This window comes from Diabrotica virgifera, chromosome 3, assembly GCF_917563875.1.
Source record: "Diabrotica virgifera virgifera chromosome 3, PGI_DIABVI_V3a".
In the NCBI taxonomy this organism is placed as follows: Eukaryota; Metazoa; Arthropoda; class Insecta; order Coleoptera; family Chrysomelidae; genus Diabrotica; species Diabrotica virgifera.
The window spans coordinates 257,979,770-258,004,317 of NC_065445.1; the positions used below are offsets into that span (position 1 = coordinate 257,979,770).

Sequence of the window (24,548 nt, forward strand, 5' to 3'; positions counted from 1 at the left end):
ATATACAATTTTCAAAATGGCAATGGGATAAGACAGAGAGATTCCCTGAGTCCTCTGTTGTTCAACCTGATCATGGACGAAATAATAAAAAAAGTATTAAAAAAGTATATTATTAAAAGTATTATAAAATAACAAAAAAAGGATACCAAATGGGAGAAAAACCACTTAAAATAATCTGCTATGCAGACGACGCAATACTAATCTCTCAAAGTGAAGATGATTTACAACGTATGCTGCACGAATTTAATATAACCGCTAGAAAATTTAACATTTTAATTTCCCCAAAAAAGACTAAATGCATGGTTACAACAGTAGATCTAATAAGGTGTAAATTAGAGCTGGAGAGTCAAATAATAGAACAAGTCATGGAGTTTAAATATCTAGGCATCAAACTATGCAACTACGGAAAGCTCGAAACAAAAGTGGAAGATCAGATGAATAAAGCAAACAGAGCCGCAGGTTGCCTGAATGAAACAATATGGAGAAATAAAAACATCAGAAAAGAAGTGAAAGGCAGAATTTACAAAAGATTCATCAAACCAATAATGACATACGCGGCAGAAACACAACCTGATACAGAAAGGACAAAAAAAGCTATAGAAACAGCAGAGATGAAAACATTGCGAAAAATCAATGGTAAGACGCTGTGGGATATAGCTAGAAGTGTAGATATATGAAGGGGATGCAAGGTGGACAACATTAATAACTGGATGAAAAGCAGAAGGGTAGAATGGAACGACCACATAAGCCGAATGACAACAAATAGAGTAGTAAGAACGGACAGAGACGGTTCCCCAATAGGAAGACGATCAGGGGGAAGACCACGAAAAAGATGAAATGACAACTTACTGGAGGCACATTGAAAAACAGACAGAGTAATGTCTATATAAAAAGAAGAAGAAGAAGAGAAGAATTTTCAAAATTAAACATGCGTTGAAAATCGGACTTAAATTTTCGAAATTTTTGGGAGATTTGGGGACGAGAACGAAAAACAGACCCTAAATGGGAATGGCCGTAACATCCACACCCTTGTACCAAAATGGATGGTTGACATATCTCTCTTCCTATATTTTAAGATTGGATTTGGCCCAATTTTTTCAATTCAGTCACATTTAGAAAATCGAAAATTTCTTTTATAATATAGTGTCGCATGTACGGGAACAGCCGTTCTCTGGGATATAAAAAAATAATAAGCATCAAGGAGACCAAAGCGAACTATAAACTATTTTTCTCGGTTAGATCTACATAGATCAAACTGAAAATTTGTAGAAATACTCCTTATAATGTTTATAAGGACGTAACGTAGAGAACATTCCAAAATTTTAGAAAAATTTTCCGAAATTTTCCCTATTGTCGGAAAATCTTTTTGGAAATTTTTGGGTAAAACTCACCGTCATGCCCTTTTAAGTGTTGTACATAGCGTATGTACCAATTTATAGCTAAATCGATTCAAAAGAAACCGAGAAACACTGTTTTAAATTTTTTTTTGATAATACCTCCTCCTCGATAGCCTAAAAGACTTAAGCTTTCTGTTCGTTTGCCCCAACATTTTTGTCAGACAATAAGATTTTTTGTTCAAGAATATAATTACTTGTAACTTACTGCCTTTGTCGGAAAATTGGTTTTAAAGATAAGGGATGCACGAACCCAGCAGAGTTTAAAAGTATAATTTATTAATAAAAATTAAATTTTTTTGTCCGACTTTGGATTTGACCCAATATTTTTGTCGGACACTTAGATTTTTTTATTTAGAATATGTGGGTACAGCTCTACGTCATACTCTTTTAAATGTTTTACTTAGTGTGTGTACCAATTTTCAGCTATATCGATTTAAAAATAACCGAGAAGAACTGTTTTAAATTTTTTTTTTTGATAATACCTCCTCGTCGATAGCATAAAAGAATTCAGTTTTCTGTTCGTTTGCCCCAACATTTTTGTCAGACAATTACATTTTTTGTTTAAGAATATAATTAATTGTAACTTACTACCTTTGTCGGAAATATGGTTGTAAAGATAAGGGGTACACGAACCCAGCATAGTTTAAAAGTATAGTTTATCAATAAAAATTAAATTTTTTGTCCGACTTTGGATTTGCCCCAATATTTTTGTCGGGCACTTAGATTTTTTGATTTGGAATATAACTACTTATAACCTGATACATGAGTAGGAATTTTTTTTTTAATTCGAGAAAAAAAACTACAGAACGATGTTTGTCGTTGGTCAAGGAGTATGTAAGCAAATATCAGATCACAATTTTTCTAAAATTTTCCCTCTTGTCGGAAAATTTTTTAAGAAAATTTTGGGTACTGCTCTACGTCCTACCCTTTTAAATATTTTACTTAGTGTGTGTACCAATTTTGAGCTAAATCGATTCAAAAATAACCGAGAAAACTCTTTTTAAATTTTTTGATATTACTTTCTCGTCGATAGCCTAAAAGAATTAAGTTTTCTGTTCGTTTGCCCCAAGATTTTTGTCAAACAATTACATTTTTTGTTTAAGAATATAATTACTTGTAACTTACTACCTTTGTCGGAAAAATGGTTGTAAAGATAAGGGATACACGAATCCAGCATAATTTAAAAGTATAGTTTATCAATAAAAATTAAATTTTTTGTCCGACTTTGGATTTGCCCCAATATTTTTGTCGGACACTTAGATTTTTTGATTTGGAACATAACTACTTATAACCTGATACATGTGCTGAAATTTTTTTTTTATTTCGAGAAAAAAATACAAAAAGATGTTTGTCGTTATTCAAGGAGTATGTACACAAATTATCAGATCACAATTTTTCTAAAATTTTCCCTCTTGTCCGAAATTTTTTTGGGAAAATTTTGGGTGCAGCTCTACGTCATACCCTTTTAAATGTTTTACTTAGTGTGTGTACCAATTTTTAGCTAAATCGATTCAAAAATAACCGAGAAAAACTGTTTTACAATATTTTTGGATAATACCTCCTCGTCCATAGCCTAAAAGAAATAAGTTTCCTGTTCGTTTGCCCCAACATTTTTGTCAGACAATTAAATTTTTTGTTTAAGAGTATAATTACTTGTATCCTACTACTTTTGTCGGAAAAGTGGTTGTAAAGATAAGGGATGCACGAACCCAGAATACTTTAAAAGTATAGTTTATTAATAAAAATTAAATTTTTTGTCCGACTTTGGATGTGCCCCACTATTTATGTCGGGCACTTAGATTTTTTGATTTGGAATATAACTACTTATAACCTGATACATGTGCTGAAATTTTTTTTTATTTCGAGAAAAAAATACAGAAAGATGTTTGTCGTTATTCAAGGAGTATGTACACAAATTATCAGATCACAATTTTTCTAAAATTTTCCCTCTTGTCGGAAAATTTTTTAAGAAAATTTTGGGTTCCGATCTACGTCATACCCTTTTAAATGCTTTACTTAGCGTGTGTACTAATTTTCAGCTAAATCGATTCAAAAGTAACCGAGAAACACTGTTATAAATTTTTTTTTGATAATACCTCCTCGTCGATAGCCTAAAAGAATTAAGTTTTCTGTTCGTTTGCCCCAACATTTTTGTCAGACAATTACATTTTTTGTTTAAGAATATAATGACTTGTAACCTACTACTTTTGTCGGAAAAATGGTTGTAAAGATAAGGGATGCACGAACCCAGCATAATTTGAAAGTATACTTTACTAATAAAAATGAAATTTTTTGTCCGACTGTCGAGTTGCCCCAATATTTTTGTCCGACACTTTGATTTTTTGATTAAAATTATAATTACTTATAACCTACTAATGTTGTCGGAAAAATGGTTTTAAAGGTAAGGGTTGCACGAACCCAGTATTGTTTAAAAGACAGTTTATTAATAAAAATTAAATTTTTTGTCCGACTTTGGATTTGACCCAATATTTTTGTCGGACACTTAGATTTTTTGATTTAGAATATAACTACTTATAACCTGATACTTGTGTCGGAAATTTTTTTTAATTGGAAAAAAAACTACAGAACGATGTTTGTCGTTGTTCAAAGAGTATGTAAGCAAATATCAGATCACAATTTTTCTAAAATTTTCCCTCTTGTCGGAAAATTTTTTTAAAAAGTTTTGGGTACAGCTCTACGTCATACCCTTTTAAATATTTTACTTAGTGTGTGTACCAATTTTGAGCTAAATCGATTCAAAAATAACCGAGAAAACTCTTTTAAAATTTTTTGATATTACTTTCTCGTCGATAGCCTAAAAGAATTAAGTTTTCTGTTCGTTTCCCCAAGATTTTTGTCAAACAATTACATTTTTTGTTTAAGAATATAATTACTTGTAACTTACTACCTTTGTCGGAAAAATGGTTGTAAAGATAAGGGATACACGAATCCAGCATAACTTAAAAATTAAATTTTTTGTCCGACTTTGCATTTGCCCCAATATTTTTGTCGGACACTTAGATTTTTTGATTTGGAACATAACTACTTATAACCTGATACTTGTGTCGGAAATTTTTTTTTATTTCGAGAAAAAAAACTACAGAACGATATTTGTCGTTGTTCAAGGAGTATGTACGCAAATATCAGATCACAATTTTTCTAAAATTTTCCCTCTTGTCCGAAATTTTTTTGGGAAAATTTTGGGTACAGCTCTACGTCATACCCTTTTAAATGTTTTACTTAGTGTGTGTACCAATTTTTAGCTAAATCGATTCAAAAATAACCGAGAAAAACTGTTTTAAAATATTTTTGGATAATACCTCCTCGTCCATAGCCTAAAAGAATTAAGTTTCCTGTTCGTTTGCCCCAACATTTTTGTCAGACAATTAAATTTTTTGTTTAAGAGTATAATTACTTGTATCCTACTACTTTTGTCGGAAAAGTGGTTGTAAAGATAAGGGATGCACGAACCCAGAATAGTTTAAAATATAGTTTATTAATAAAAATTAAATTTTTTGTCCGACTTTGGATGTGCCCCACTATTTATGTCGGGCACTTAGATTTTTTGATTTGGAATATAACTACTTATAACCTGATACATGTGCTGAAATTTTTTTTTTAATTCGAGAAAAAAATACAGAACGATGTTTGTCGTTGTTCAAGGAGTATGTACACAAATTATCAGATCACAATTTTTCTAAAATTTTCCCTCTTGTCGGAAAATTTTTTAAGAAAATTTTGGGTTCCGATCTACGTCATACCCTTTTAAATGCTTTACTTAGCGTGTGTACTAATTTTCAGCTAAATCGATTCAAAAGTAACCGAGAAACACTGTTATAATTTTTTTTTTTGATAATACCTCCTCGTCGATAGCCTAAAAGAATTAAGTTTTCTGTTCGTTTGCCCCAACATTTTTGTCAGACAATTACATTTTTTGTTTAAGAATATAATGACTTGTAACCTTCTACTTTTGTCGGAAAAATGGTTGTAAAGATAAGGGATGCACGAACCCAGCATAATTTGAAAGTATACTTTACTAATAAAAATTAAATTTTTTGTCCGACTGTCGAGTTGCCCCAATATTTTTGTCCGACACTTTGATTTTTTGATTAAAAATATAATTACTTATCACCTACTGATGTTGTCGGAAAAATGGTTTTAAAGGTAAGGGTTGCACGAACCCAGTATTGTTTAAAAGACAGTTTATTAATAAAAATTAAATTTTTTGTCCGACTTTGGATTTGACCCAATATTTTTGTCGGACTTTTGATTTAGAATATAACTACTTATAACCTGATACTTGTGTCGGAAATTTTTTTTAATTGGAAAAAAAACTACAGAACGATGTTTGTCGTTGTTCAAGGAGTATGTAAGCAAATATCAGATCACAATTTTTCTAAAATTTTCCCTCTTGTTGGAAAATTTTTTTAAAAAGTTTTGGGTACAGCTCTACGTCATACACTTTTAAATATTTTACTTAGTGTGTGTACCAATTTTGAGCTAAATCGATTCAAAAATAACCGAGAAAACTCTTTTAAAATTTTTTGATATTACTTTCTGGTCGATAGCCTAAAAGAATTAAGTTTTCTGTTCGTTTGCCCCAAGATTTTTGTCAAACAATTACATTTTTTGTTTAAGAATATAATTACTTGTAACTTACTACCTTTGTCGGAAAAATGGTTGTAAAGATAAGGGATACACGAATCCAGAATAATTTAAAAGTATAGTTTATCAATAAAAATTAAATTTTTTGTCCGACTTTGGATTTGCCCCAATATTTTTGTCGGACACTTAGATTTTTTGATTTGGAACATAACTACTTATAACCTGATACTTGTGTCGGAAATTTTTTTTTATTTCGAGAAAAAAAACTACAGAACGATATTTGTCGTTGTTCAAGGAGTATGTACACAAATATCAGATCACAATTTTTCTAAAATTTTCCCTCTTGTCCGAAATTTTTTTGGGAAAATTTTGGGTACAGCTCTACGTCATACCCTTTTAAATGTTTTACTTAGTGTGTGTACCAATTTTCAGCTAAATCGATTCAAAAATAACCGAGAAAAACTGTTTTAAAATATTTTTGGATAATACCTCCTCGTCCATAGCCTAAAAGAATTAAGTTTCCTGTTCGTTTGCCCCAACATTTTTGTCGGACAATTAAATTTTTTGTTTAAAAGTATAATTACTTGTATCCTACTACTTTTCTCGGAAAAATGGTTGTAAAGATAAGGGATGCACGAACCCAGAAAATTTAAAAGCATAGTTTATTAATAAAAATTAAATTTTTTGTCCGACTTTGGATGTGCCCCACTATTTATGTCGAGCACTTAGATTTTTTGATTTGGAATATAACTACTTATAACCTGATACATGTGCTGAAATTTTTTTTTAATTCGAGAAAAAAATACAGAACGATGTTTGTCGTTGTTCAAGGAGTATATACACAAATTATCAGATCACAATTTTTCTAAAATTTTCCCTCTTGTCGGAAAATTTTTTAAGAAAATTTTGGTTTCCGATCTACGTCATACCCTTTTAAATGCTTTACTTAGCGTGTGTACTAATTTTCAGCTAAATCGATTCAAAAGTAACCGAGAAACACTGTTATAAATTTTTTTTTGATAATACCTCCTCGTCGATAGCCTAAAAGAATTAAGTTTTCTGTTCGTTTGCCCCAACATTTTTGTCAGACAATTACATTTTTTGTTTAAGAATATAATGACTTGTAACCTACTACTTTTGTCGGAAAAATGGTTGTAAAGATAAGGGATGCACGAACCCAGCATAATTTGAAAGTATACTTTACTAATAAAAATTAAATTTTTTGTCCGACTGTCGAGTTGCCCCAATATTTTTGTCGGACACTTAGATTTTTTGATTTAGAATATAACTACTTATAACCTGATGCTTGCGTCGGAAATTTTTTTTAATTGGAAAAAAACTACAGAACGATGTTTGTCGTTGTTCAAGGAGTATGTAAGCAAATATCAGATCACAATTTTTCTAAAATTTTCCCTCTTGTCGGAAAATTTTTTTAAAAAATTTTTGGGTACAGCTCTACGTCATACCCTTTTAAATATTTTACTTAGTGTGTGTACCAATTTTGAGCTAAATCGATTTAAAAATAACCGAGAAAACTCTTTTAAAATTTTTTGATATTACTTTCTCGTCGATAGCCTAAAAGAATTAAGTTTTCTGTTCGTTTGCCCCAAGATTTTTGTCAAACAATTACATTTTTTGTTTAAGAATATAATTACTTGTAACTTACTACCTTTGTCGGAAAAATGGTTGTAAAGATAAGGGATACACGAACCCAGCATACTTTAAAAGTATAGTTTATCAATAAAAATTATATTTTTTGTCTGACTTTGGATTTGCCCCAATATTTTTTTCGGACACTTAGATTTTTTGATTTGGAATATAACTACTTATAACCTGATACATGTGCTGAAAATTTTTTTATTTCGAGAAAAAAATACAGAACGATATTTGTCGTTGTTCAAGGAGTATGTACACAAATTATCAGATCACAATTTTTCTAAAATTTTCTCTCTTGTCGGAAAATTTTTTAAGATAATTTTGGGTTCCGATCTACATCATACCCTTTTAAATGCTTTACTTAGCGTGTGTACCAATTTTCAGCTAAATCGATTCAAAAGTAACCGAGAAACACTGTTTTAAATTTTTTTTCGATAATACCTCCTCGTCGATAGCCTAAAAGAATTAAGTTTTCTGTTCGTTTGCCCCAACATTTTTGTCAGACAATTACATTTTTTGTTTAAGAATATAATTACTTGTAACCTACTACTTTTGTCGGAAAAATGGTTGTAAAGATAAGGGATGCACGAATCCAGAATAATTTGAAAGTATACTTTACTAATAAAAATTAAATTTTTTGTCCGACTGTCGAGTTGCCCCAATATTTTTGTCCGACACTTTGATTTTTTGATTAAGAATATAATTACTTATAACCTACTAATGTTGTCGGAAAAATGGTTTTAAAGGTAAGGGTTGCACGAACCCCGTATTGTTTAAAAGACAGTTTATTAATAAAAATTAAATTTTTTGTCCGACTTTGGATTTGACCCAATATTTTTGTCGGACACTTAGATTTTTTGATTTAGAATATAACTACTTATAACCTGATACTTGTGTCGGAAATTTTTTTTAATTGGAAAAAAAACTACAGAACGATGTTTGTCGTTGTTCAAAGAGTATGTACGCAAATATCAGATCACAATTTTTCTAAAATTTTCCCTCTTGTCCGAAATTTTTTTGGGAAAATTTTGGGTATAGCTCTACGTCATACCCTTTTAAATGTTTTACTTAGTGTGTGTACCAATATTCAGCTAAATCGATTCAAAAATAACCGAGAAAATCTGTTTTAAAATATTTTTGGATAGTACCTCCTCGTCCATAGCCTAAAAGAATTAAGTTTCCTGTTCGTTTGCCCCAAGATTTTTGTCAGACAATTACATTTTTTGTTTAAGAGTATAATTACTTGTATCCTACTACTTTTGTCGGAAAAATGGTGGTAAAGATAAGGGATGCACGAACCCAGAATTGTTTAAAAGTATAGTTAATTAATAAAAATTAAATTTTTTGTCCGAATTTGGATGTGCCCCACTATTTATGTCGGGCACTTAGATTTTTTGATTTGGAATATAACTACTTATAACCTGATACATGTGCTGAAAATTTTTTTTTAATTCAAGAAAAAATACAGAACGACGTTTGTCGTTGTTCAAGAAGTATGTACACAAATTATCAGATCACAATTTTTCTAAAAGTTTCCCTCTTGTCGGAAAATTTTTTAAGAAAATTTTAGGTTCCGATCTACGTCATGCCCTTTTAAATGCTTTACTTAGTGTGTGTACCAATTTTCAGCTAAATCGATTTAAAAGTAACCGAGAAACACTGTTTTAAAATTTTTTTTTGATAATACCTCCTCGTCGATAGCCTAAAAGAATTAAGTTTTCTGTTCGTTTGCCCCAACATTTTTGTCAGACAATTACATTTTTTGTTTAAGAATATAATTACTTGTAACCTACTACTTTTGTCGGAAATATGGTTGTAAAGATAAGGGATGCACGAACCCAGCATAATTTGAAAGTATACTTTACTAATAAAAATTAAATTTTTTGTCCGACTGTCGAGTTGCCCCAATATTTTTGTCCGACACTTTGATTTTTTGATTAAGAATATAATTACTTATAACCTACTAATGTTGTCGGAAAAATGGTTGTAAATAAAAAAATTTCAGGAAATTGACATCTTCGGCGCGTCCGACTGCGCATATGCCCCGTGAAAATTGTCCGACAAAGTTACCACATTATTGTAAAAATGTTTTATGGTAGATACCGTTAAAATTATCCATGTGGTAATAAATTTATTATTTTCATAAATTTGACATATTTAGCGTGTCCGACGCGTCATATGCCCCAATATTTTTGTCCGACAAAATTGTTTTCGTTGTTTATATGATAAAATCCATTGATTAAAATAGAATGACCAATGTGGTAATAAATTTTTTTCTTGCATAAAATTGACAACTTCGTCACCGCTTGACAGACAAACGCCCCACTACCATAATGCGCCAAGCTCAAAATTTGTCCGACTCCACAAAAATAACAAGTACAAAAAGTTTCAACGGTGTGGTCATAAATAATAATTGTATATGCGGGCCCAAGGCCTAATAGTGTTACTGTCACTGCCAAATCTTAAAATTTATCAGATTACTTATTCTATTCAACCTCAAAAATGGCTCCACATGTTAGCAAATAACTAAAAGCAAGAATTGTAACGAAATTAGAAGATGGTTGGTCACTATTGCCATAGCAAACCATTTCAACGTAAGCAGAACAACAGTTTTAAAACAATTCTTACTTTAATATATTGTTGAGTTAGGTCCTTTGTTTTATTCCTTAATAATATTAAAAATAATAACAACAACCCTATTTTATATAAAAACTATCAGTTATATACTCTTTATAAAATGTAGGAATTAAAAATAATATCAAAATTTAGACCTTAATAATTGTTACAATTTATGAATTAACTATGTAATTAGCTGTTTGTTGTTTATTTGTTTATTTTATTATTAGTCTGTCATAATAAATATAATATAATGTCAGACCAATCAAAATTTGATTGGTCAGTATTTAATACACTGCCCAAAATGATCAAATCTTACCAAGAGTCGTATCAGTTTTTTTAGGAACCAGCTGTACACTTTTATAATTAATGTATGCTGCGTGTCAGTCGTTTGGAGTGAACATTTTAGCTCCGACTCTGTATCAGGCCTACGTTTGCGCTAAAAATTACAAAAAAAAGCATTTTTAATCTTTGATTAAAATATAACCATTGCACTAATTTTTGACATTCTTTGTGAGTAATTAGGTTGTACCATAGACTCACTTTTAAGCTTTGAAACAATTAAAACAAATTATAAACAACGGAGAATTCGTATATTTACTTTGCTGTTTCATAACTTTATTGCAGAGGGTTGGAAAATTTTTTTAAAGCATTTTCAAGACCTGTGAAATACGCATTTTAAGTATTTTTCAAAATTGGAATATAATAAACAATTTCTGAGAAATGTTAATTTGTTTATAACAATTTTTTTTAAACATTTAAAGATTATGCAAAAAAACGAAAAATTTATATTTTGTCGACAAAATATTAAATAGGCATCACACCTTTATAATCTTTCTAAGTTTGATCAATGTCTCATGATTATTTCGGTTGTTATTGCGACTGTAAATTGTTAATTAACAATTGAATTGTTGCGAAAATATTCGTTTCATTTTCACCGGCTTCTGAATTTATAATCTATAACAAGAAAGCTTTTATTTTACCAAGCTATATAATTATTGATAAATAATTACTGGCCCAAAAAATTTATTTGAAAATTCGAGATTTTGTTGGGAAAACCCACATTTTCCGAGGAAAATTTTCATCGGAGCAAATCGGGAAAAACATGCCTCTATGCAGAATTAAATTGTGGTGAATTTTTATTTGAGTGTTTTTGGTGTAAAGTTAAAATCTTCGGAGTTATAGAGCAATAATTGAAAAAAATACGATTTGTCGGCGCCATTTTGTTTATATAAAAAGTAGCACACTATATGCGGACTTTGCATACCTATATTAATAATATATAGGATCTTATAATTCGATTCCAGCAATAAAATTGCTGGTAAATAACCTTTCTTTGTACTTTACTAATTAGACCAGCGTATTATAACTATTTTTTTTTTCAAAATTTAAAGATTATGCAAAAAAAAAGAAAAATTTATATTTTGTCGATAAAATATTAAATAAGCATCTCATCTTTATAATCTTTATAAGTTTGATCAATGTATAATGATTATTTTGGTTATTATTGCGATCGTAATTTGTTAATTAACAATTGAATTGTTGCTAAAATATTCGTTTAATTTTCACCGGCTTCTGGAATTAAAATCTATACCAAGAAAGCTTTGATGTCACTAAGTTATTTAATTATTGATTAATAATTACTTACCTAAAACTTTATTTGAAAATTAGAGTTTTTGTTAGGAAAACCCGCATTTTCCGAGTAAAATTTTCGTCGGAGCAAATCGTGAAAAACATATCTCTATGCAGAATTTAATTGCGGTGAATTTTTATTAAGGTGTTTTTGTTGTAAAGTTAAAATCTTCGGAGTTATAGAGCAATAATTGAAAAAAATACGATTTGTCGGCGCCATTTTGTTTATAAAAAAAGTAGCACACGATCTGCGGACTTTGCATACCTATATTATTAATATATAGGATCTTATAATTCGATTCCAGCAACAAAATTGCTGGTAAATAACTTTTCCATGAATTTTGCTAATTAGCCCAGAGTAAAATAACGCTGGCCTATCTGGATTCTCGAGCCGCCTCGATGTCTCCGGAACAGTTATTTACCTACTTCAAAAGAGAAGCAGATATCTAAGTGACGCCACGAAACGGTGCCGCTATGTTCCAGTACATTAATGGAAATTTCGAGAACAGGACCGGAGTAGGAGTATATAAGTATCAAAATTCATTAATAAATTAGAAAATTAAACCATAACAATACGTTGTACAAATAACTGAAATTAGGCTTAAGAGGTAGGCTAGCAAGGTACTATGTTTTTCTCGACTATACTTTACGACATAGAAAAGTGGACTGTGGACTCTTAGCACGGCGACTACTAAGAAGCTAAAAAGCTTCTTTAGCTAAAAAGAAATGAAAATAGTGGAGGTGGTAAATTTAGCAATAAAAACCTAAAAATTTATATTATATTTATTGTTTCCCACCTTTAGACATATCAGAGGAATATGTCAACTAAAACTGTCGCTGTCACAGTGGCAGTTGCCAAACTCATCCGATACGTCTAAAGGTGGGAAACAATAAATATAAAAAACCAATTGATTGCCTTTATCGCTAAATTTCCCACCTTCACCAGTTTCATTTCTTTTTATCTCATAACCTAATATGTTTTACATCTTTTGCGTTATTCTGCCGGTTATTAGCGCGCTCATCACTGTATAAAAGAATCCTAAAGATATCCTGGACCAAGCAGATAACAAGACAACGAAGTCATGAGGAGTTAACAGAAGGATGAAAATAATGGTGAGAGATATGACATACTTCAATTGATTACACAAGTAACTGATTACACATAGCTGCGTAACTTAACGGAATGGTTGTACTGATGCGCATCAATTGAAGTATTCAGAGCAACCACATCCAAGATTAGAATAGCCATCCCCTGTGGTGGAGAAGGCACGTAATGAATATAAAAAATATATAAAAAATGCGAAGAACAAAAGTATCATGGACACAGTTTGAATTCCACGATGCCTTGGGCAGGCGAGAGGCTCTATGCGCTGTCCAAGTGCTTATGCAGAGGTGTAATAGGTGTCGACCGTGACATAAATATTTGTTTCATCGACTACAAAAAGGCATTTGATAGAGTAAAACATTATAAGCTCATAACCATCTTAAAAGAAGCGGGATTATATTTGAGAACCATATATGTTTATATTGCAACCAAACTGCCAACATTAAAGTAGATGACCAGTTGACAGAGGCCGCCTCAACATGTCTTCGAGCCAGCGATGGGTGAACTACAGGAAGGCGTATTAGTCAACGGAGTGCTTCTAAACAACATTAGATATGTCGACGACGCAGTAGCTTTGCAGATAGCTTAGATGGTTTGCAAATAATGATAGTGCACATAAGTATCAGATATAAGTAGAGAACATGGACTCAATACGAAAAAAACGTACATGGTAGACAGTATGCACAAAATATAAATATTAAATACACGGCTTTTGGTTAACCAACAACCAATTGGCAGGGTGGACGGCTACATATACGAGTATATTGGTACCTACCAACATAAGCAGCCAATCAAACCACTCTACTGAAATAAACTAAAAACTAAAATAAAACAGCGCATAGGAAAATCGGTATCAGCGTTCGTAATGAAGTTTCTTTTCAGAAGTCATGATTTACCACTTGGTGCCAAAATCATTATCATCAGATGCTATGAATTTTCTACGTTATTATATGAAGTAGAAGCTTGGACACTTTCCGAAGCTTCTTTCATGGTGGATCGTGTGACTAATGTTGAGATCCAACGTAAAATGGACAATGGTTGCGAGATTATTAACAAATCAAAGAGTGCAAACTAGAATATCTTGGTTATAGTATGAATATTGAACAGAGATATGGCTTAGGATAGCCATGCTAATCGCCAACGTCCAGAACGGATAGGTACCGTAAGAATAATTTATTATTTAACAAAAAATGAAGCATTTTTACCTGCAAATAACCATGGTTCCTGTGAAGCATACGACACAACGCCATCTACACCTATCGTTCCGCTAAACAAAGGCAATTCTCCCATAATCAAGTGCAAAAGGCAACTTTTACCAGCTCCAACAGGTCCCACTACTGCCACGAGCGTTCCCGATGGTATATCTAGGTTGATATCATCTAGGCATATGTTCTCACCATACTTTGCGATGCCGTGAATGATATGAATTGCGTTTTGATTCTCTTTTGTTCCTGTGTCGAAGAATATCTTGCGAACTTGATGTTTGGTTGCGTGGACGTTTAACTTCGATTGCCAATGCTTGTCGATAGGACTTGGATCGCCTACGGTTGTTTCCTCAGTGGCCATAAATTCTTCTATTCGTTTTATTGATACCAATGCTTCTGCGACCTTTAAACAAACCTTGTTGTAAATTAGAAACAGCTCGCATCCTTGATTATAGTGCCAGACCGCTTAAAATGGAGAGGCTTGTCACAAATACTTGTCAAATAAGTTAGAGAAAACAAAGATATATATACAGAGAGGAGCAGAATGAAGGAAAAGTTATCTCTTCAATTTATTGTTGTTATAATCATAATCCTGGGAGATGGTCCTGCAAGTGGCAACAGTAGTTACAGTTGATTTTCCTTTCGTAATAAACTTCAAATAATTGGGGTATTACAAGCTAGAAAATTCAACAGAGTACAAAAATAAGTGTTTAAAAGTTGGATTATGAACTAGCAGAAAGAAAAGGAAGTAGAGATCTGGACAAGAAAGGTACTCAGAAAGGAGAATTACAGACAGCTGAGAATATTTGGAGAAGATGGAAAAATAAAGAAATAATGAGTATGTATGTATAGGCATTGATTAATAAACACATGGTATAGGTAAGTATGAAAACCAATATTTCCGGCAAAAATACGAGACCACAGAGCTAGATGATTTGATCACATTATACGAATGCCAGAGAACCGAAATATTAAAACAATACTGAAGGAGGAAGAAATGAGGAAAAAGGAGAGAACGTCCAAAGAAGAAGTGGTTGGAAGCAATGAAGCAAGACTTGTCAGAAAGAGAAAGAGGCGTGAACGATTTGAGAGAAAAGGGGATCGGAAAAAGTGGAGAGAAGGAACCAAGTTTTTGGAAGTCAGCCATACTCCTATTATTTGCACTTACTTGTTGTGTAAAAAGACTTACCATAGCCACTCCTTGGGGGAAATACACAGTCATAGTTTGTCTTAAAATCTGGTAGTACGAAATTATAACAAAGGTCTTATCCGCCGTGATTTTATTTTCCAGGAATATATAAGCCATTATAGTTAAAAATATAGCTGATCTGCTTGTGAACATAATAAATGACATTATTAGACCTCTGATATACGAAGTTTGTATCAATACTTTTAATTCGTTTCTAAAAGCAGAAAAATTCAATGTTGTAGCAAGAAAAATACACTAAGCATCAAAATTAACGCACCACCTAAAAAATGGAACATTTGTGATGTCTAGTATTTCCTAAACTTGTTGTCCGATTTTAGTGATTTTTTAAATGTGTTCTAGCTTTATTCCTCAAGAATATCATTGTTATAATATTGTTGCTAAACAGATAAGTGTCATTGTATACCGGGTGTAACAATGATAGTGTGTTTTTTCCTCAAAGTTTGGAACACCCTGTGGAATATTCTAGCGTATATAAAATATTGAAATTAAAACTTAACTATAGCCTTAGGCTTTCTTAACATTCTGCTTTTTGATTTATTCGCGTATGTTGGATAATAAAAAAGTTAGGTATTTTAACAACTAGCAACGTTCATCATCAATACAGGGTGTTTCTAAATAAGTGCGACAAACTTCAAGGGGTAATTCTGCAGGAAAAAATAATGATAGTTTGCTTTATAAATATATGTCTGCAAATGCTTCGTTTCCGAGATACGGGATGCTGAATTTTTTCTTACAAACTGACGATTTATTTATTGCTCTAAAACCGGTTGAGATATGCAAATGATATTTAGTAGATGAAGTTTTCGATCCTAATAGCATTATTAATAATATTTAAAAAATATTAAGATATTACTAAAAGATTTTTAAATTGAAAACTTATTGGTCCATTTCCTTGGTAACACCCCAAGGCTTCTAAAATTTGCAAGCCAGATGGATGCTGAAGCGAAGAAGACAAGAGGGAATTCAAAAAACTTACAATTCACGACCCCGTCTGTTCAGCTGGTAAATTCCAACAGAAAATGGACCTAGTTACTCGAAGGAGTAAAGACCAATATAAAAATAAAATAAAATTTTTATTTTTAATTCAGTTGCAATGCGAAGGCAAAACAATCGTACTTTTTAATTAGAATACGGAGCGCAGTCCAGCCCTCTGAATCGCGATTTTGGCTCTTATTGGAGCCTCATCGGAGAGAACGTAGGCTTGTTCTCCATACTCCAATTGATCAGCACCGAGAGCTTTTCCCACCCATTGCAACTGAAGTGAAAATATTAGGTGACTAGCGTCATCTGGCAATTAAAAGATGAAGTTTTCGATCCTAATAGCATTATTAATAATTAGACTTAAGCAAATATGCAAATAAAAAAGTATGAAATATGCGCATAAATATGCAGTATTTTATGCAAAAATATGCAGTATTTTATGCAAAATATGCATATTTATCTAGGAAATAAGCATGTAGTAAAAAATATTTACAATATTTTTTTATTTACAAAAATACTTACAATATTATACAATTATTTTAACATATAAATATTATTTTGAATTGTGGTAACAATAGATTATCAAATGATGTTCAAAATTTTCTAATAAAAACTTATGGCTTCTATCTGAATACATATATTTGTAAATAGAAAAACTTCTTTCGACATCAACTGAAGTAACTGGGGCATGTTTCAAATTTACTATAATAGATGGTTCTAAATTAAGTGGTTCGGAAAATGTCCCAGCTAGTACTTGAACCACTTCAGAAAGAACATGGTAACCACTATTTTTTTCCATGGTTACTTTAAATTTTTGAAAAATTTCCTTTCCAATAGTACCTTTAACGTTTTGACACAATGACTCAAATTCTTTTATTAAAACTGTACTCTCTAACAATGATAATTTGGAGGATTCTAATTGAGTTATAGTTTTCTGGATAAAACTATAATTTGATTTTATGAATGACAGTTGCTGTTGGAGGATGTTATTTTGGAAGGCTTGCTTAGCTTCCAATAAAGATTGGCAACTATCATCCGTTAAAAGGTTAATTATTTTTTTTAAATCAACAAAATGATCAGCATAGAAATTAGCTGCTTCCAACCATGTTCCCCAACGTGTTAAGATGGGTTGCGGTGGCAGTGGAACAGCAGGAAGCATATCTCAGTAACATTGTATTCTTACAGGTGATTTCAGCAATACCTTTTTGACGCTCGCTATTAAACTGTTAACTAGTGGAGATTTTTTTCTTATTTCCTCCGCAACTCTATTTATTCCATGCGCTAAACAAGTGACATGTATTAAGTTTGGATAAAATATTTTTAAATTTTGTCCTGTTTTCACCATATATGGTGCGGCATCAGATAAAATAAGCAATAATTTATCATTAGGCACAGCAGCAGGAAGAAAAAAGTTTGCTAATGCTTCTTGTAGAAACCGTGATATTGTTAGAGCGTTGGTTTTTTCCACTTGCTTACAGGAAATTAAATACGATTTTGGAAAGGTTTCCTCGCTAAGTACACCAATCAATAAGTGCACAATGTACCTTCCTGACGAGTCAGTGGTCTCGTCCACACATATGTAAAAGTAATTATTACCTATTTCGGCTTTTATGTTGTGGATAACTGAGGAGTATAACAAATTTACATTATTTCTCTTTAGAGTTCGTTCACTGGGAATGTTTTGTTTGCAATATTTTTTTAAAAAAGAACTAAAGTTTTCATTAGATAATTTTGAAAGCGGTATATTAGAAGATACTAATGCACGACACAAGTCTTCGTTAAAAGTTTCTTGTTCGGTTTGTTTTTTGGAACTTGACTGAAAGCACTTGGACACTGAAGGTTGATATTTTTCACCGGATGTGGTTTTTACTTTTTTAGCTAAATGTTTCGCGGTTCTGACATGCTGATCTATTTGAAATTTTTTTTCACATGAAATCTAAAAAAAATATAAATATTCTATAGTTGTACCCATTTTTAAAATCTAAGATTGTAGAAATAAACTAAAAATGAACCGTTTTTGCATAACAATTAAAATATCTAAATTAAATCATATAAAAATCGGTGTAGTAATCTTGAAAATGTCAAGAAATGACTGTGCAAGAATGAAGAACCCCCAAATATTCACAAGAGGCTCTTGGTCTTTTCTGTTTACATTTAAAGAAAAAATACTGTGAAAATAAATTAAAAGCACTTAACTAATTAAGTCCAATATATGATATGTTTTTGTCTTTAGCAAAATTAAAGCAAACTATGCTATTGTTAGAAAAAAAATGTTAGCGACCTTTCAAGCGACTTTTCAGTAGACTATTTAATGATTTGAATTTTAAATAGGTATCCTATTTTTTATCGCAAGGAGTTTAAAAAATGCTTGAAAAAAGAAAAAATACATCGATTTATTGTGAACTAGCCTTGTGTCGGTACTTTTCTTAAACATAATCTCCAATTTTAAAATCTTTGTTTGTACCACCACCGTGTAAATTTTTAAAATAAAATAAAAAAAATAAAACGTATGTACTTACGGTTTTGCCACAACATGAGCAATAAACTTTATCCATATCCATAGATAGCTCTTTGTAAGGTTTTATCCAAGTTGAAACATTGCTTATTTTTGGCATTTTCAAAGCACAATAATTATTCACAATAAGAAATACTAATTATTCACAATAAGAAATACACGTTGTTTACGCCTCCAATTTTACAACAAAAGTGAAACCAAGTGAAACTGACCGTCAAAATAAAAATTTTTACCTAGAGTCATAAACACAAACCCTTAATTCCAGGACAAAACGTGACAAAACTATAAGCCGCTGTCTTTTATTAGTTACTATCTATAACCAAGAATTTGAATACCAAGTGATTATAAAACAAAATTAAATATTGGCATTTTCATGCTATCTGTAAGTTTGAATATAAAAATATATAATTAACACCAAATTTTCAAATTATATGCACTTTATGCTCACTTTTATAAAAATATGCAAAATTTGACATTTTTGCATTTTTTATGCATTATATGCAAAATATGCAATTTGCATATTTGCCTAAGTCTATTAATACTATTTAAAAAATATTAAAATATTACTAAAAGATTTTTAAATTGAAAACTTATTGGTCCATTTCCTTGGTAACACCTCCAAGGCTTTTACAATTCACGACCCCGTCTGTTCAGCTGTTAAATTCCAACAGAAAATGGACCTAGTTACTCGAAGGAGTAAAGACCAATATAAAAATAAAATAAAAATTTTATTTTTAATTCAGTTGCAATGCGAAGCAAAACAATCTTACTTTTCAATTAGAATACGGAGCGCAGTCCAGTCCGTTAACTGCTAATCATCTTTAGTTAACTGCTATAAATACTGATCGCACAAGACGAAGATGACCTCAGTTTTATGATGAGGAAACTGGAACAGGAATATACAAAGAATGGGATGGAAATAAACCTAAAGAAAACTGAATATCTAACAACGGAGAATACAGAAATAAAACAACTGAAAATAGACGAAGGTAAACAAATCAGAGGAACAGATAAGTACAAGTATTTAGGTTTTATAATATCAAACAAAGGAACAACTGAGGAAGATATAAAAAATAGACCAGGACAAACAAGAGACGGCATACGAAAATTGAACCCGATACTGTGGGATAAGAACATCAGCATAAAAACAAAAAGAAGAATTTGTAATACCATGACAAGAAGTATCCTCATTTGGACGGCGTTATGCAGAAAGCTACCAACCCTCAATATATCAGATATTGGGTTGGATGCATATTTGGACAACAAAATACGAGTTCTGCATTCTGCAAAAACCTACCACCTCTAGAAAAATATATAACTTATAAAACTATAAAAATGCTAAGCCACATATTAAATTTATCTGATATTCTAATTTGCAGAAACCTACCAACCCACTTGGTATTCTACTTTTAATTTACAGAAACCTTCCAACCCACTTGGTAGAATTTTAATAGAGCGCCACTTACATCCAAGTGGGTTGGTAGCTTTCTGCAAATATTGGGGATTTCCATTGTAACTGTACATCTAAATTAAATGTGCAGAAAATGTTTCTGTTGAAAGTCGAAAATATGAATTTGAGAGGTTTTGGTCGCTAAATTCATATGATGCTCAAACTAATTTTATTGCTGCTAGTGTATCCGAGATTGAAAAAAAGGTCTTTACCCCAGGCTGTGGGTGAAAAATAGGTCGATTTCAGGATATAATTCAGGAATTTTTGAAACCTATCAGGTGTTGTAAAGGACGATGCCAGGAATAACTTCTACTAAAATGTAACCAAAAATATTGTGCGCTTTTTTTTTAATTGCGATTTTCATTTGTTAAATTTGCAATTTTTATTGATTTTTAATTTTGCAGCTTAGGATATTGATTTTAGAGAAAAACTTTTTAATAGAAAGTTGTAGTAAATTAAAAAACCTACAATTTGAGGTACGGTAAGTTTAATTTGGTTAATTAGTTATTGCAAAACAGCCTGCGAAAGGTCCAAAATGACCGTTTTTTACAATTGCATTATTTATTGTACAAATATATTTTTTTATTTTTTAAAGTTTTAAAATAAAGATCTTTCAATTCCAAACATAAAAAAAATTGTAAAGCCAGATTAACGAATTTGTTGCTTAGATATTATAAATTGTTTATCCCAAGAGGTCAAATGTCGAAGGCTATAACTTTTTGAAAAAAAATCGTAGAGAGTTGGTGAAACATCTAATCTCCTTCTAAGGAGTTATATATTCATATTCTGATGTAAATAAATGCGTAAAACATTTTTAAACCTCTAATTTTTGGGTTTGAAAATAAGGGGGCAAATTTCGTTATAAACATTTAGAGCTGAAGCGGCCCTGTACATCCTATGAGTTTTTAACTTACAGATTATTGTTGCTAAAGATGAAACAAAGATTTATAAAAAAATAAAAAATTTCTACGACCAACTGAAGCCGAGATAATTTTTGGGTTTGGAAATAAGGGGGCATATTTCGTTATAAACATTTAGAGCTGAAGCGGCCCTGTACATCCTATGAGTTTCTAACTTACAGATTATTGTTGCTGAAGACAAATCCAAGATTTATAAAAAAATAAAAATTTTCTACAACCAACTGAAGCCGAGATAATTGTTTTTTTTTTTCTTAAGTCGTAGTGCCTTTATTTATAACAATTAAGAAATTATTTTACAGTCATTGACTAAAGAAAGACTTATATTATCTTAAAATAAAAATTTTTATAAAATATAATTACATTTAATTATTAAAAATTATTTTTAAAATCGGTGCATTTGCGAGCGGCCGAATTTTGCAAATCGCCCGGCTCGCTTCAAATCCGCGCGGTCGGAAAATTTTTACGTAGCTTGTATTAAATTTGGAGAGAAAACAATTTAATAATATTACCATTATAATATACAGTCTATTTACCACTGTATTTGCTTTTCTTGATAAACTTTTATATGTGAAATTTCATTTCTGAAGAAATAATATAACAAAAATGATACATATATATGAAATATATAACTATATTTTAATTTTTTCATTGTTATATAAATATAATAATAATAATGTTACTTCTTACTATAATATACAATATAAAACTTTTTCTTCTTGTAGTGACTATTCTTTTTGGATTTCACATATAAAAGTTTATCAAGAAAAACAAATACAGTAGTAAATAGACTGTATATTATAATGGTAATATTATTAAATTGTTTTCTGTCAAAATTTAATACAAGTTACGTAAAAATTTTCCGAGCGCGCGGATTTGAAGCGAGCCGGGCGATTTGCAAAATTCGGCCGCTTGCAAAAGCACCGATTTAAAAAATAATTTTTATGTAATTCTATTTTATAATAATTTTTATTTTAAGATAACATAAGTCTTTCTTTAGTCAATGACTGTAAAATAAATTCTTAATTATTATAAATAAAGGCACTATGATTTAAGAAAGAAAAAACAATTATCTCGGCTTCAGTTGGTTGTAGAAAATTTTAATTTTTTTATAAATCTTCGTTTCGTCTTTAGCAACAATAATCTGTAAGTTAGAAACTCATAGGATATACAGGGCCGCCTCAGCTCTAAATGTTTATAACGAAATTTACCCCCTTATTTTCAAACCCAAAAATTATCTCGGCTTCAGTTGGTGGTAGAAATTTTTTATTTTTTTATAAATCTTCGTTTCATCTTCAGCAACAATAATATGTAAGTTAAAAACTCATAGGATGTACAGGGCCGCTTCAGCTCTAAATGTTTATAACGAAATTTGCCCCCTTATTTTCAAATCCAAAAATTAGACGTTTACAATTATTTTACGCATTTATTTACATCAGAATATGAAAATATAACTCTTTCAAAGGAGATTGGATGTTTCACTAACTTTCTACGATTTTTTTTCAAAAAGTTATAGCCTTCGACATTTGACCTCCTGGGATAAACAATTTATAATATCTAAGCAACAAATTCGTTAATCTGGCTTTAAAAATTTTTTTTATGTTTGGAATCAAAAGATCTTCATTTAAAGCTTTAAAAAATAAAAAAAAATTATTTGTACAAAAAATAATGCAATTGTAAAAAACGGCCATTTTCGACCTTTCGAGGCTGTTTTGCAATAACCAATTAACCAAATTAAACTTACCGTACCTCAATTTGTAGGTTTTTTAATTTACTACAACTTTCTATTAAAAAGTTTTTCTCTAAAATCAATATCCTAAGCTACAAAATTAAAAATTAATAAAAATTGCAAATTTAACAAATGAAAATCGCAATTAAAAAAAAGCGCACAATATTTTTGGTTACATTTTAGTAGAAGTTATTCCTGGCATCGTCCTTACAACACCTGATAGGTTTCAAAAATTCTGAATTATATCACGTTTTTTCACCCACAGCCTGGGGTATTATTGTAGAAATATTGAAAAAAGGAAATTATCTCGAATTTATAAAATAAAGGACACAAAAGTGTGTAGAGAAATGTTTATAAATACTCTAAAAATGTAACTGCACTTCGAGTAAACACTGCTTTAAAGAAATTTCGTGGTCGGGTTCCTATTAGTGATCAAAGAGGTTTAAAGCAGGGAGGCAAAAACAAATTAGCAGATGAACGAATTCAAGCAGTTGTTACTCGTATTAATAAAATACCTAAATACATTTCACACTACCGTCGGGAACAAACAGAGGCGAAATATTTACCACCTGTTATCACTTTACAACAAATGTATGACATGTACAAGCTGGAAGAAACCAATCCCGTAAGCTTTATGTCATACAAGAACATCTACACGAAATTTAATTTGAAAATAAAGCCATTAAAAAAAGACACCTGCAATGTTTGCGATACTTTTAAAATGAAAATAGATAATGAAAAGGATGAAGAAAAAAAGAAGGGTTCAAGCAGGAACATACGAAGCATTTGCACGTTGCAGAGGAGGCACAGAAAATGAGAAGAGATGATTTCAAGATAGTGACTGAAGAAACAGATCAAGAGTGTTTAAGTTTTGATTTGGAAAAAACCCTACCGCTTCTCAGAATACCTAGAGGCATCGTATTTTATAAGCGTTAGTTGTGGGTGTATAATGCAGGAATACACAGTGCTAAAGAAAATAGAGGATACTGCTACGTTTGAGTAGAAGGTTCAGCTGGAAGGGGCGCTCAAGAAATAGGCTCTTGCCTTATAAAACATGTTACAACTAAATTAACTCCAGAAGTCAAACATTTTACGCTTTGATGTGATTCTTGCGGTGGGCAAAATCGAAATATTAAGTTAAAACTTATGCTTAAATCAATTTTGCATGGGACACGCACAAACCTAGAAAGCATTACCGTAAAATATCTCTGTTCTGGTCATAGTTTTTTGCCCAACGACACTGATTTCAGCGATATTGAGTCGGCTCTTAAACGACAGCAAAGATTATATACCCCAAATGACTATATCGAGGTAATGTGTTCTTGTAGAAAGCAGAGACCATTGGTAGTAACCCAAATGCACGTCGAAGATTTTTTAGGCGTAATAAACATTGAGAAAAAAATTGCTAATCGCAAAGTGACCGAAGATAAAGAAAAAATTAATTGGTTGAAGATTAGGTCAATCAAAATAGAAAAGTCTGACCCATTTAGGCTAATGATACAACAACACGATTTTTCAAAACCGTATCAA

The 24,548-nt window shown here is 31.1% G+C and overlaps 1 protein-coding gene across 2 annotated transcripts in view; it reads right to left on the reverse strand.

The window, feature by feature from the left end:
* Positions 1-24,548, reverse strand: part of LOC114329657 (probable multidrug resistance-associated protein lethal(2)03659) — an 86,707-nt gene that overhangs the window by 38,864 nt on the left and 23,295 nt on the right. For both annotated transcript variants that reach the window (XM_050647348.1, XM_050647349.1), the window contains exons 6-7: positions 15,406-15,619; positions 14,217-14,619 (exon numbers count right to left, since the gene is read on the reverse strand). In XM_050647348.1, the coding sequence (XP_050503305.1) occupies positions 14,217-14,619; positions 15,406-15,619 (617 nt within the window). The remainder of the gene's footprint in view (positions 1-14,216; positions 14,620-15,405; positions 15,620-24,548) is intronic.